Below are 12,382 nucleotides of genomic sequence, written 5' to 3' on the forward strand. Positions count from 1 at the left end.
TTCTAATTTCAGTTCCCTACCAGCGTGAATGAATGGAAAGTCATCGCAGAGGAGTTTGAACAGCGATGGAACTTCCCAAATTGCGGTGGAGCCATTGATGGCAAACATGTCCGCATAGCCCAGCCTATCAATAGTGGTTCCTACTATTTTAATTACAAGGGCTATTTTAGCATTGTACTAATGGCTGTTGTTAATGCGAACTATGAGTTTATCTTCCTGGATGTAGGAAGGAATGGCCGTGCATCGGATGGTGGCACTTTCAAGGACACAAAGTTCTACGAAAGGCTCATAGCGAACACCCTTCACTTGCCGTCTGTCCAGGAAACTAAACAGGGGCTTAACTTTGTTTTTGTGGCTGACGAGGCTTTTGGCCTGCACGAGCATGTCATGAAGCCATATGCGCAAAGGGGGTTGAACCATGACAAAAGGATCTTTAACTACAGGCTATCCAGGGCACGGCGTGTTGTGGAAAATGCTTTTGGCATCCTGGCAAGCCGGTTTCGCATTTTCCACACTGCCATTAACCTGAGGGTGGACAAAATTGACTGGGTTGTCACGGCGTGCTGTGTCCTGCACAATTTGCTCCGCAGAAAAGCCACACAGCAAAGGGCTACAGGCACAGCACTCCAAGAAGACCAAGAACTGCCAGAGGAGGTAGTGCAGATATCCTCCTTGCAAACCCCAACACAACGCTACACAGGGAGTGCACGAGCCAAACAGGTGAGGGAAGAGTACATGGCCTACTTTAATGGGGAGGGCGCTGTGGATTGGCAGGAGGAATCAATTAGATAGCCAAAAAAATAGACTCACCGATGCAGACTGCGAATTCTCCTCCTCCTCCTGCGCCGTGACTTCTTGGTTTTCATGTTCTACCATAAGGACTACTCCTGTCCTCATCGACTCCTGGCTGAGGGTGAATGTCAACCGGTCATAGTACCAGAGCGATGTTTGATACATCTCGTCGACTCCAGCACCAGACTTCTTTGCAGCCTCCATCTTCTTGTGTTCCTTTAAGAACACCGTGCGCATATTCTGGATGCGTTTCCTCACCCATTCAACATTGGCCTCTGGATGAAATGGAAGACTGTAGCGTGCCAACTCCTCCAAGGCTTGGTTTCTTTTCATTTTGTTTGAATACTCCTTGGATTTTGTTCTCCACAGGCATTCGTGTGTACGATATTTTTCAATAAACCCTTCCAAAAACTCTTGTTCCTTTGCGTTGGACATTGGGACTGTAAAAAGATAAAACCATTTTAGTTGTTATAGTTATACCCATGTTTTGTTTCATATTTAAATTTTTATAGTTATAGTTATACCCATGTTTTGTTTCATATTTAAATTTTTATAGTTACACCAGTTACCTAGTTCTTATGTTTTAAGTATTTAAAATGTTAATAAACTTTTATGAAAACCACTATACATTTTATTGTGCAGATTGCTATTCACACACACAGGTGAATGGGGCCTAGCAGAGAGGAGTGCATGGAATACTGCAATGGTGGACAATGGTTTATGTATATATATCTATATATACACAAACACACACACACAGGTGAATGGGGCCTAGCAGAGAGGAGTGCATGGAATACTGCAATGGTGGACAATGGTTTATGTATATATATCTATATATACACAAACACACACACACACACACACACAGGTGAATGGGGCCTAGCAGAGAGGAGTGCATGGAATACTGCAATGGTGGACAATGGTTTATGTATATATATCTATATATACACAAACACACACACACACACAGGTGAATGGGGCCTAGCAGAGAGGAGTGCTTGGATTACTGCAATGGTGGACACTGGTTATATGTATACACACACACATGGGGCCCACCCAAAAAAAACAGTGACATGGTCGGGTGCACGGTTGCCAAACCAGTGCTTTATACACACTATATACATTGGTGGCAACAGTGGGCATGCATAGAAGAGCATTGGGAGTGCAAACATACCAGGTTGTTGTTCTGGGAGATGAGACAAGAAGGAGAGTCCAACTGCTGCGCCAGCGCTGTTTGCTATGTGGAAAAACATGGCGCCGGGGGAGTGTTTAGGAAATGCCACTCAAATAGGCTGGATCAAACGACGGACGCACCGACGGACGGACGACGGAGGCGGCAAAAAACACTCACGATCTGCATACGATTGACGGTCGGTCGGCCTGGGATTGACGGATCCTACCTGCAGCACGTAGGACCAAAGATGCGACCAAACGAGCGGCGTGAACGCGCATTGGATCGGAATCGGATCAAATAAATGGCAAAAACACACGATAGTACACACAATCTGCATACAACCGGTCGGAATCGGATCTAAATTGACAGAATCGTGCCCTAGTCGTCCTGGTGTGTACCTAGCATAAAGGTGCGTACCCACGGTACGATTTATGTTCCGTAAGATATCATATACAATTCCCCAGAAAAGTCCTGGTGGTTAAAAAGCATAAGATTTGTGCTTAAAATAAGGTACGATGTGCATAAGATATAGCAAACGATCTGACATCACAGCTATACTACACTATACTATCTTATGCTTTCTAGACAGAATTGGGTTGCATGTTCACCCGATCAGCTCCCTCCCATACGACCTGCGGGAGCGCGCATCGTACGTCGGATAGTGCATACACACAGTAAGATATAGTGCACTATCTAGCATGCTATTCGAAACTGGCTAGATAGTGTGCTAGATTGTGCACTATATCTTACCGTGGGTACGCAGCTTTACACTCATTTCGTGGGCTGCACCCACTCTGGAATGCCCTCCCACACACAATAAGAATCCTCCTGTCGACAAACCTTTGTGTACTATGAATGCTCACCTTTTCAGACAGCTTATCAGATTCCACTCTTACCCACATAACATAAATATTTCCTATCCGATTACATCCCCACTCTATGGTAAACACACATACTTATTTTCTGTCTCTCTACACATGGGGAGATGTTGCTTAGCGATCTCAGCAAGTTTGCTTAGCAAACAGCGCTGCACAGCCATGGGTCAGCAATGTGTGCTGAACAATCTGTCGCAGCCCGTGTTCAAACTTTTTGGGCGCCAGCTGCCACTAGATGGCACCCAACAGAATCATTCAAGCGTTTCTTTGTTTAGGTGCGCACAGCCACGATGCTGACATTACTGTTATATTCCATCATTTTAACAGTCTGATAACAAGTGTGTAATGTAGGTATATCTATATAAGTAATAGATGCATAATAATAAATCAGTGTTAATTTATTAAATACTTGCTAACGCATATAGCTTCACTTCTCTCGAAGGTGCAATTAAAGAGGTAGTATTCCATTATCTTGCATCACTCCTCGGCTTCGGATAGTCAGAATTTGTGCATTCTCTTGCTGTCTCCTAGGTTACATAAATTCTTTGCATACTGCAGATTGGATGGGGGTATTGCTATTAATCTTGCAGTAAGCCTAACTGACATTTTATTTTGTATCAATTAAACTTATTTTAATGGTGGTTGCAGTTAGTGAAGAAGGGATTTGTATAGATCATTTTTATTCATGATTTATTAATACTGGGTCACCTTTTTATCTACCCGTATTATATTAAAATTTGTGTTCTTTTCCAATTATAGGTGTCGGCACGGTCCCCTGGGTAAATGTGTGCACTGTGTCCCATTAGAGGTAAGGACCATGAGAATGTAAGCTTTTGCTATATGTTGATATGGTGTATGCGTATCTCAGCCTCTCCTGTTATTGTATTGCAGCCTTTTGATGAGGATTATCTCAACCATCTGGAGCCCCCAGTCAAACACATGTCCTTCCATGCCTACATTCGGAAGCTGACAGGAGGTGCAGATAAGTAAGAGGCAACATTACAAGCATGTTAAAAGCTGATATTATTTTCAAATAGTTTTGCTTTATATTGCCCACTTGCTGGTTGAACACCGATCTGGTATAATGCTTGGCAGTACTTCCTCACAGTATTTGGTTTCCATTTCCATTATATTCTCCTGCACTTGTGTGGTTTTTCTTCCACAATGCAAGAATATGCAGGGTGATTTATTCTCTAAAACACTGCAGAGTTTCTATCCACTATGTGTAATTATCAATAAATAAAATTGTCCATCAATGCACATCTGCAGTCTCAACCTACCATCTTAGCAATGTTCCCAACGTTCAAATCGCACCTTGCCTCTTATAGGGCAGTATTCAATGAGAAAAGTTCTCCGTGTTTTGTGGAGAATTTGTGCTTTGTTCGCCTTGGATGGAGCATTTTGCTCTCCAAAAGCGAGCAACCCTATTCAATGTGAAATATTCTCCGTCTTTTTAAGTGATTTTCTCCGTCTCTCTCCGTGTAGCAATTCTCCATCTTTTGATGGAGAGCTGGAATGTGAACTTTTGAACGTAAAGGTTTTTTTTTTAAATTTTGGTGTAAAAAAATCAGGTTTTTTTTCCTGTGAAGGGGCATGTTATTTTTATTCATGTGCTTATAGCACATGAATATATATTTAATTTAAAAAAAAATATTTTTTTACATTTTTTTTTTTTTTTTTTTACACAGTGCAGCCAGCAGGGGGCCCGAGCGCTCGAGCCGCTCATTAGATATTCATATATTCACTGCAGCCAAACGTAAGTATGCACGAACGGTGCAGTGAATACTGGGTCCCCCGCTGGCTATAGGGGGGTGCAGCCTGGGTCCTGGAGAGCCCCCCTCCCCTCCACAGTCCTCTGGAGCAGCCAGGGAGACTTTAATCTCTCTGGCTGCTTCCGGCTCCCTGAAAGCTCCCTGCAGGGGTTAAGACTCGCCGCGAGTGGCGGCGAGTCTTAACCACATTGAATAGAGGGAGCAGGAGTGGCAGCGAGCCCTCCGGAACACGGAGAGTGCATGGAGAGCTAAATAAAACGCTCTCCATGCACGGAGAACTTTTTCATTGAATACTGCCCATAGACAGGTGAGACATGTCTGTAACTGTGCCTATCACAGTACCATACAACAAAAATAAATAAATAAATTGTCCTGGGGAGAACACTGTATTCTGACTACAACGAAATGAAGCAACTTTTTTTTGTCATATTGCTGTTCATATTCATACACTATATCCATTCAATTTCAGGGGAAAATTTGTGGCCTTGGAAAATATCAGCTGCAAGATTAAATCTGGTTGTGAGGGGCACCCACCGTGGCCAGAGGGAATCTGTACAAAATGCCAGCCTAGCGCCATCACACTTAACCGACAGGTAAAAATAGTGTTTCTTCTAGGGAATGAAGTCTGTGTAATGCTCTGTTCAGTCAAAAGCGCATAGTGCAAATTGCACCGTGCTATGCAGCACCCAATCCCAATGCACGGCATCTGAATCAAGTATAGAAATAGAATGTAAAGCACAGTCTATTTAAACTATCTTAGAACAAGGGCCATGCTGCTCAATGTAACATGGCCTGCACCGTCCCTCCCTGCCAGCGGATGCCGGCACTCTGGCAGGGGGACACAGAAAGAAATACGAAATTAATTTTTGGAGAGTTGCATAGTTATGATTTAAATGTTAAAATGCACAACTCAGCGTTTAATTTGTGTGTGTGTGTCTTACTACTGAACCCTTAAGGAAAAGTTTATCCTACTTGCCATAAGTCAGTTAGATTAGTGTTGACTTTTTTAAATGAAAACATACTAAATTACAGGGTAATTTTACTAAAGCTTCTAAAAATGAAAAGAGGTGATTTTGCCAATAGCAACCAATCATTATGTCTAATATTTCTCTATTGCATCCTAGAAAATGATAGACAGTCTTGTTGGTTGCTATTTTATTTTTAGAATCTTTAGCAAATTTACCCCTGAGTACAATGGAAAATTATATGTAGAAACATTTTCCATTGTACTTAAAAAAGTTTTCATTGTGAAAAGCTTAGTTCCCCTTTCTGTCGTGTGAGGGACACAGACTCACCTGGGAAAGAAGGGCATATTCATGGGCTTTAATGTCTGTCTTCTACTTACAATAGTGCTTCCCAATTGTAGTGTGAAGAAAAAGGGTATTTTCTTGTATGGTGCTCTCTCTGTAGAATACTCGTTCCTAATTACCCATCTAGCAGCCCCACTTAAGGGAATACAGTGATGCAGGGTATCGGCAACACCAGTGAATCCCGCACTTTTTTTTTTCCAATCCTGGATCCCTAGAGTACCAGGATACTTTCACAGCACCCATGGGTCAAAAGTTTGAGAGAAAATATTAAATTAAGTACATTGTGTTTCTATGTCATGTGGTGAGTGGCAGGATTCACTTCAGTTTGTCCACAAGTGTAATGATTTGAAGCCACAAGCACAGGTGTTTTGCCTTTTACATTGAACATAAATAGTTTGAGTTGGTCTTGGACCACCAACCCAGTGCACCCCTGCTAATGCCTCGAGGCACGCCAGGATTCCACAGCACCCAGTTTGGGCAACACTCTTACAGCTATATGATCACATTGATTATATTGTTGAAATTTTCAGTCCTCTTCATTCCCCTTTCATGCCATTAGCAATGTTTTAATACATGGGTAACATTATTTTTCAAAACTAGTTAAAAGCCTGTTAAAATGAGCGCTTCTGCTCTGAGCTGTGACAGTTTTAGCCCACAAACCCTCCAGCCACCCCACCCCCAGTCCCTATCTGCTCCTACCTCCAGTCTCTGTCTTTACAGCTCCCTCTCTCCATTTCCAGCAAATTTGAAACCGAAAAAAATATTTTTCTCTGACATGCAGCAGGGACCACTGGAATCACTTTGGGTATTAGAGCTGGGAATGCTGGGAGCTAGGCACATCTTAATATTAATTAGGGGATACTGGCTCCTCCCCTCTAAGACCCACAATCCCCCAGTGAGAAAATTGTGCCAGGGAGTTAGGTCACAGTTTTTTCTGCTCCTGCACGTTTTCTAGCTTTTTTCTATTAGAAAGGTTTTTTCTCTATTTCTGTGAATCCCTTCCCCACCTAGGAAAAGGTGTGGGTCCGGGTATTCAGCGCCCCTGGATTTCCAGGTCGTCGGTCAGGACCTCGCTAAAGGTGCCTGCCCGTACGTTTCCGTGTTCCTGCCGCCCCTCCATCAAAGGGGACGCCAGTCACGAAGTGGAGCCTCCGGTGGTGAGTACTGCGCTGAGCGCGCTTTCCACACGCCGTCCCCTGCTCTCCGTCTGTGCGCTTATCCTGCAGCGTTTGTGAGGCGCCGCCATCTTGCGGAAGGCGCCTCCTCGTGCTGCAGGTCCCGCTTGGTGAAGCTGTTTGCGGAGGCTTGCACAGAGGAGCGCTAGCAGCGGGTGGCTCCGGGCGCTGTCAGGACTGCACAGGCTGGCTAGGTATGAGGGAGAAGGGACACGCTTAAGAACGGGAGGCGGGCATGGCGCGGCCATTATACAGATACACTCTGTAAGGCTGACTCTTTCCTGTTTACAGGTGACTGCAGCTTGGGAAGCTCTGTAAAGGTTTTATGCTGACATATATGGTGTTTTGCACTGTATAGGTACTTGTGTTCACAGGGCTTATTCTCCTCCAGGTCTCACAGAACCCTGAGGTTTTTGGCTTGTGAGAGGTGTATCTGTACTTAGTGTGTGTGTGTGTGTGTGTAACTGTCTTGTATTGCACGCATTGATCGGGCCGGGCGAGCAGGTGATCATGACGGGCAGGTCCAAAGCCTCTCAGAAGGTTTTTGCCTGTACTGTTTGTACAGCAAAGTTTTCCCAGTACACAGCTGAGGGGAACGCCACTGTTTGTCAGTCATGTTCAGGTGCCGAATCTGCGTCTCTAGCAGGCGCTCAGGCTCCCCAGTGGGCCTCGACCTTGGCGGGTACTATGTCCAAGCTGACATCTGAGTTGGCGCTTGCTCGCAGAGCAGAGCCCACTTGGGCCACTGCTTTGGCAAGGTCTGTGGAGGGGTTAGCTAGCTCCATGAGCAGACCGCAGAGGCCCTCCACCTCCAGTAATAAGCGGCCTTATCAGGCTCTTATTATAGAAGATGATTTGGAGGAGGAGCATGATCCATTTCATGAAATGGAGGATGGCGAATGGGAGGAGGTTCAGGATGTCATTCCTGAGGGTGAGCCTTCTCCGTTAGGAATAGAGGCTCTTATTATGGCGGTAAAGGAGGTTCTTCGTTTACCGGAGGATCCTATGCCAGAGCCGCAGGAGTTTGATCTGTTTGGCGGGGTTCAGAAGACGTCAGTGGTCTTCCCCTGTCCAAATCAAGATCAGCTTTTGGCGGCATGGAAGAATCCGGACAAGAGGTTCCAGATTCCCAGGCGTTTTCCTTCCCTGTATCCCTTTGAGCCGGCCGCCCTAAGCAAATGGGAGACTCCGCCTCCTGTGGACACCTCAGTCTCCCGGCTGTCCAAGAAAACTACGCTGCCAGTCCCTGGGGCTTCGGCCTTAAAGGACCCTTCAGACAGGAAGATGGAGGCGACCCTCAAGGCCATTTATGTGGCAGCAGGTACTCAACTCAGACCGGCCATAGTGTCGGCCTGGGTGAATAAGGCTAACGTCAAGTGGGCAGAGTTAATCATCGAGGGCTTGGAGGCCGGCATGCCTCTTGATGAACACATTAAGGAGTCTGTTATGTTTTTAGGGGAGGCAGCAAAGGACGTGTCCTTAATCTCATCTAGAATCTCGGCAAGCGCCATTTCTGCGCGTCGAGCCCTCTGGCTACGCTCTTGGCAGGCGGACGCGGAATCTAAGAGGGCTGTGGAGGGTCTTCCCTTTTCTGGGGACATCCTCTTCGGCCCTGAATTAGACAAATGGATTTCACAGGCGACGGGAGGGAAGTCGGCCTTCCTGCCATCTGCAGCTCCTCCTCCACCTAGGCGACAGTTTGCAGGCCCGTCGTTTCAGTCCTTTCGGACTCAGCGCCCCTTTCGGGGCAGAGGAAGAGGCTTCCAGTCGTCCAGAGGTTCTCGGGCCAGAGCCGTCCTCAGGCCGCCCCAAGAGTCCAGGACCCTAAGCCCCAGCAGAAGCCGGTGGCATGACGGTTTACCAGCTTCCGTCAACAGCTTACCGGTAGGTGCCCGTCTGCTGGCCTTCAGAACCCAATGGTTCTCCCTATCGGAGGATCCGTGGGTTCGCAGGGTAATCTCAGAGGGGTACCGAATTCAGTTCGAGTCCACACCTCCGGTACGGTACTTCACAACGGCCCTACCAGCATCTCAAGAAAAGAGAGTGAGCCTGCTCGAGGCTATTCGGATCTTGTTGGAGGCTCAGGTCATCATGCCGGTTCCAGCAGCTCAGAGGAGCACGGGGTACTACTCAAGCCTCTTTGTGGTCCCCAAGCCGGATGGGTCGGTCAGGCCCATTCTCAACTTGAAACCTTTGAATCTACTAGTCTCTTATCAACCATTCAAGATGGAATCAATTCACTCAGTAATTGCTTCCTTAGAGCCAGGGGAGTACATGATATCCTTGGATATCAAGGATGCTTACCTACACATCCCGATATGGATTCCTCACCAAGCCTTTCTCCGCTTTGCCATAGGTCAGGATCATTTTCAGTTCAGGGCTCTGCCCTTCGGATTATCGTCAGCGCCCAGAGTATTTACCAAGACTCTGTCGGTGGTCATTGCGTCCCTCAGATGTCAGGGGGTGACCATAATCCCCTATTTGGACGATCTCCTAATCAAGGCGCCAACGAGGGAGTTACTAGGGAGTCATGCGAAATTGACCACCCAGACGCTCACCAGCCTGGGTTGGATAATGAATTTCAAGAAGTCCTCTCTAGTCCCATCCAGGAGGATCTTGTTCCTAGGTCTTTGGCTAGACACAGAGTCTCTGAGAATTTTCCTGCCGGAGGACAAGATCCAGGCGATCTTGCTCCTAGTTCAGAGGGTCTTACTTCCACAGAAGATCAGCCTTCACCTGTGTACACAACTATTAGGGAAGATGGTGGCAGCCTTCCCAGCTCTGACGTGGGGGCGGTTCCACTCAAGACCGTTTCAGTGGGATCTTCTCAGGAAGGGTGCAGGCTCGCATCTGAATCTTCACAGAAGGATCCGCTTGTCGGCCGAGGCGAGACACTCCTTACTGTGGTGGCGTCACAGGAAGAACTTGGTAGAGGGCCGTCGGTTTGCAGTCCAGGACTGGATTGTGTTAACGACGGACGCAAGCCTCCGCGGCTGGGGAGCCGTGGTGCTCCACCTCCGTCTCCAGGGCAGGTGGTGTCTTCACGAAAGTCACTTGTCCATCAATGTGTTGGAGATCAGGGCCATCTACAATGCCCTGCTGGAGGCTCAGGAATTCCTTCAGGGTCAACAAGTAAAGATAAGATCGGACAATGCCACGGCAGTCGCCTACGTAAACAGGCAGGGCGGCACGAGAAGCGGCATGGCCATGAAGGAAGTAAGGAAGATCCTTCAGTGGGCGGAGCGGTCAAGAGTAATTCTGCTGGCGGTATTCCTCCCAGGTCGGGAAAATCTGGAGGCCGATTTCCTCAGCAGGGAGGACCTACACCCAGGCAAATGGTCTCTCAACCCCGAGGTGTTTCGGGAGCTCACCGACAGGTGGGGAGTTCCCAAGGTGGACCTGATGGCGTCTCAAAAGAACCATCAGCTTGCAGCGTACGTGGCACGTACAAGGGACCCTCAAGCCATAGCGGTGGACGCTCTGTCAACTCCGTGGGAGTTCAGCTTCGTGTACCTGTTCCCTCCACTTCCACTTCTGGGCCAGGTGCTCAAGAGGCTCAAGAAGGAACCAGTGCAAGCTATTCTGATAGCGCCCTGGTGGCCTCGCAGAACGTGGTTTTCAGACATCCAGATGTTACTGGCAGACGAGCCAGTTCGGTTGCCCCTCAGACCGGATCTACTTCTGCAGGGTCCCTTCTTCCATCAGAATCTGCCACAGCTGCATTTGACGGCATGGCTGTTGAGACCTCGGTCCTGCGGGAGAAGGGAATTCCAAGAACAGTAATTCCGACGATGTTGAGGGCCCGGAAACCCGCCTCAGCAGCGCATTATCACAGAATATGGCGCTCGTATGCGGTCTGGTGCGAGTCAAAGGGCTGGCCATTCAGGGTCTTCAGATTGTCCCGCCTTCTGTTGTTCCTACAGAGAGGGTTGGACGGGGGTCTGAGACTGGGATCTCTTAAGGTTCAGGTCTCGGCCTTGTCCGTCCTTTTTCAGAAGAGATTGGCACTCATGCCTGAGGTGCAGACTTTCTTCCAGGGGGTTCTTCGGGTCCAGCCTCCCTTCGTACCCCCCACAGCTCCGTGGGATTTGGATTTGGTGCTGGCCTTCTTGAGGTCAGAGACCTTTGAACCATTGGACAGGGTGGAACTGAAGTTCTTGTGCTGGAAGACAGTGCTTTTGCTAGCCCTGGCTTCAGCTCGCCGTGTGTCAGAGCTTAGTGCCCTGTCCTGTAGTCCTCCGTATTTAATTTTCCATGAGGACAGAGCAGAACTGCGCACCCATTCCGGGTTTCTCCCGAAGGTGGTATCCTCATACCTCATTAACCAGCCTATCGTGGTTCCGGCGTTTCAAGGAGGTTCTCCGGAGCAGTCCTTATTGGACGTTGTCCGGGCGTTACGAATTTACGTGGATAGAACAAGGTCCATACGTAAATCAGACTCCTTATTTGTCCTCTACGATGCTTTCCGCAGGGGTTGGCCTGCGTCCAAGCAGACGATTGCACGATGGATCAAGTGGACGATCCGTAGTGCATATCTACACGCGGGACAGGTTCCTCCTGCCTCGTTGACAGCGCACTCTACCAGGTCGGTGAGTACGTCTTGGGCCGCTGAGAGAGGGGCTTCGATTTCTCAGCTTTGCAGGGCGGCCACTTGGTCGTCACGAAACACGTTTGTGAAATTTTACCAGTTTGATACTTTTGCCTCTTCGGCTTCGACCTTTGGTCGGCTGGTTTTGCAGGATCCTTAGCGTTCTCCCACCCGGGGCTTGGTCTTTGGAACCTCCCCAAAGTGATTCCAGTGGTCCCTGCTGCATGTCAGAGAAAAGAGGATTTTGGTACTTACCGGTAAATCCATTTCTCTGAGATCAGCAGGGACCACTGGACACCCGCCCGGCTGCTGGATCCTGTATGTTGTGGTTACTGTGCGGCCCGGCCCGGTGCCTGCGTGTTGTATGTATGTTAAATTTATGTTGTTTTCCTGTAACCCTTTCCTCTGGTGGGCCAATTTCCTCACTGGGGGGATTGTGGGTCTTAGAGGGGAGGAGCCAGTATCCCCTAATTAATATTAAGATGTGCCTTGCTCCCAGCATTCCCAGCTCTAATACCCAAAGTGATTCCAGTGGTCCCTGCTGATCTCAGAGAAATGGATTTACCGGTAAGTACCAAAATCCTCTTTTGAGCCTTAGGCCCCAAAAATAAAACAGGCGCCTACTTGGGTGTTGTGCCAAGCTGCTCCCATAGGGGGATATCAACTCCCCTTTAAGTATAAACACATATAAAAAAG

The 12,382-nt window shown here is 47.8% G+C and overlaps 1 protein-coding gene across 1 annotated transcript in view; it reads left to right on the top strand.

The window, feature by feature from the left end:
* Positions 1–12,382, top strand: part of NPLOC4 (NPL4 homolog, ubiquitin recognition factor) — an 86,517-nt gene that overhangs the window by 17,759 nt on the left and 56,376 nt on the right. Inside the window, exons 5-7 of the mRNA XM_083148781.1 lie at positions 3,601–3,649; positions 3,733–3,827; positions 5,083–5,206. Coding sequence (XP_083004907.1) covers positions 3,601–3,649; positions 3,733–3,827; positions 5,083–5,206 — 268 coding nt within the window. The remainder of the gene's footprint in view (positions 1–3,600; positions 3,650–3,732; positions 3,828–5,082; positions 5,207–12,382) is intronic.

The sequence above is a fragment of the Crinia signifera genome, chromosome 6, assembly GCF_055691185.1.
Source record: "Crinia signifera chromosome 6, ASM5569118v1, whole genome shotgun sequence".
Classification (NCBI taxonomy): domain Eukaryota; kingdom Metazoa; phylum Chordata; class Amphibia; order Anura; family Myobatrachidae; genus Crinia; species Crinia signifera.